General features: G+C 42.1%; 1 protein-coding gene across 1 annotated transcript; it reads right to left on the reverse strand.

Moving 5' to 3' along the window:
- Positions 1–2,490, reverse strand: LOC121773834 (cytokinin hydroxylase-like). The gene is made up of 5 exons (XM_042170753.1): positions 1,997–2,490; positions 1,624–1,850; positions 1,307–1,548; positions 813–1,182; positions 1–594 (listed from the first exon to the last, which is right to left on the reverse strand). The coding sequence occupies exons 1-5, from the start codon at positions 2,301–2,303 to the stop codon at positions 169–171; spliced, it is 1,572 nt and encodes a 523-aa protein (XP_042026687.1). The 5' UTR covers positions 2,304–2,490; the 3' UTR covers positions 1–168.

The raw sequence follows: 2,490 nt of genomic DNA on the forward strand, positions 1-2,490 counted from the left end.
TTCCACTAAATTTTTCGTTCACTTTCATATTTCTTAAAAATTGCGACAAGTCAAATTTGGATATTTAATCCAGGACAAAGGAAGTAGCATACTATGTAAAAAATTAGTACCATATTATCCTCAGCCATATAAACTCTATATTTTGGGAAAAAATAGGAGAAAAAAGTTTCATATGTGATTCAAGGGTTCCAATAGGATTTGAACGCCATACTTAGGTTTCATGGTGAGCACAACAATGGGTGCGTGACGATAGTTAGGGGAAATTGTGAAGTTAAATTTTGATATTAGCATTGCTAATATGATGTTGGCCTCCATTAGAGCAAATCCTTGACCCACACAATTCCTAGGGCCCGCCGCGAAAGGGATAAAATGCTGCCTCCCCGCCCCCGATTTTGAGGCGAATCGCTCAGGGTTGAACTCGTTGGCGTCTTTCCCCCATATTTCCGGGCTGTGATGGATCGCCAACACCGGAATCCATATTGACAGCCCTTTCGGAATCACTAGATCGCCAAGTTTTATGTCTTCGAACGCCATTCGGGGAAGCATTGAAGCCGGTGGGTATAGCCGAAGACTCTCATTAATCACCATTTTTAACTGCATTTTATAATAAAATAGAATCGCGAATAAAGTAAGAAAAAAAGATATAGAATAAACTAAAATAAACTTAAAGAGAGTAAAAGAAGCATGTTAAAAGAGAGTAAAATAGGATTACTTAATTATTGCAAAGAAAAAGAAGGAAATGCCTCTTTTAGTACAGGATCTAGAAAGAAATACGTCTCACTTAGCCTAGAACAGAGGGAGTATATGATTACCTCAGTGAGCTTGGAGAGGTGCTCGATGGAAAGCGGGGCGCCATTGCAGACCTGCTTAACCTGAGCTCTGATCCTCTGCTGCCACGACGGATTGGTGGCGAGCAGCATCATCGTCCACGTCAGCAGCAGCGCGGTGGTGTCGTGGCCGGTGAAGAAAAAGGTCTTGCATTCGTCCATAATCACCTGCAGATTCAAGCCTGAATTCTTTGTCTGCATCTCATTCAGCAGCAATCCCAGCAGATCGTTACCGTACGAGCTGCTCCGCCCCATCTCCACGCAGTCTTTCCGGCTCTCTATGATCTCCATCAGCAGCCTCTCCACCTCGCCCTTCACCGATTTTATCTCTCTGTTGTACTTGCTCGGGAAGAATCTGTTTATAAAATGATTGAAGTATTGTTAGTGGAGAATGAGACTCACTTCATAATAAAGAAAAACTTGTCGAAAATGAAAACGGAAGGACCAAAATAGAAAAATGAGAGTATTAATAACAATACCTGCTACCGGGAAACCACAAGTGGCGGGTGGATCTGGCGCAGAGATTTTGAAGAAGAGTTAAGAGATGAAATATTTGCTTTCCCTTTTCATAATTTATGCCGAATTCAGTTCTCGAAATTATATCAGCGGTGAGCTTAGCCATGTATTCTCCGATTTCAAATTCCCTCTGCCCATTTCCGAGGGAGTTTTCCAATGATGCGATCATCTGCTTCGTACAATCAACCATGTATCCTGCATAGCTCTATAAAAAAATATTAAAGATTCTCAATCATATATTTATTTATGCAGAGGAAGAAGAAAAGGAAATGAATGAAACCTTGAGCTTGTCGCCGATGAAAGCAGGAGCGACAATATGGCGCTGGTGGGACCAGTCGTGGCCGTTAGCCATCAAGAGGCCGCGTCCAATGAAATGCTTTGACCCCTGCTGCTGCTGCCACGACTTCCCGGAGAGGCTGCTGTATTTCAACAGCAGCTCTTTGATTAGCTCCGGTTCCGTCAAGCACATTCGCGGCTCGACCCCATTCCAAAATATAAACCGTTTCCCTGCACATGGTGTATATACATAGAAATGAAATGAAATAAATGTGCAACCAATAGTTCAAAGGTTCAAGTTATATGTATTAATAAATATGTAGTACATATAAACCGTTTTCCTGCACATCATGCACACAATACGAATGAATATGTACCGTAGGTTTTGGACCAGAGGAGGTAATGCGGGAGGAGGCGGGAGACGATGTCATGATGGACGGAATGGCAGTCGTGGGCGGTGGATTTGGAGTGGAGAGAGGCCATGTCCAAGATGTTTCCGATGAGAAAGCGCGGTTTAGGGCCACGGACGCCTTGTTTCGCCATTATTTTCCGAATGCGGCGAGGGCTCGCCCAGTAGCATATAATGCTAGAATGCATAACTTTCATCACGCACACAATTAGTATCAACACCACCATCCACACCACCAATTCCATCTCTCTCTTAAACAAAATCCAAATGTACATAGATATTTAACAGACTAAGAGAGGGCTGCGGGAGTACTCCAATATTTATAATTTTATTTCACCAACTGCATGAAATGATGAAAATGTGTTACTGTAAGATTTTGAAAATATGATGGAGATGCTACTTTTCCCTTTACACGAAATAACACATGAGCGATTTTATTTTTCAAGGTACAAACTTATAAAA

The sequence above is a fragment of the Salvia splendens genome, chromosome 17 (genome assembly GCF_004379255.2).
Source record: "Salvia splendens isolate huo1 chromosome 17, SspV2, whole genome shotgun sequence".
NCBI classification, from domain to species: domain Eukaryota; kingdom Viridiplantae; phylum Streptophyta; class Magnoliopsida; order Lamiales; family Lamiaceae; genus Salvia; species Salvia splendens.

Bases quoted from the DNA above. Each gene is read 5' to 3' on its own strand.
- LOC121773834 (XM_042170753.1), bottom strand. From the start codon at position 2,303: ATGTACATTTGGATTTTGTTTAAGAGAGAGATGGAATTGGTGGTGTGG. The intron at 1,851-1,996 runs GTACATATTCAT...CACCATGTGCAG, and splicing joins CCTCTGGTCCAAAACCTACG to GGAAACGGTTTATATTTTGG. The intron at 1,549-1,623 runs GTTTCATTCATT...ATTTTTTTATAG, and splicing joins TCATCGGCGACAAGCTCAAG to AGCTATGCAGGATACATGGT.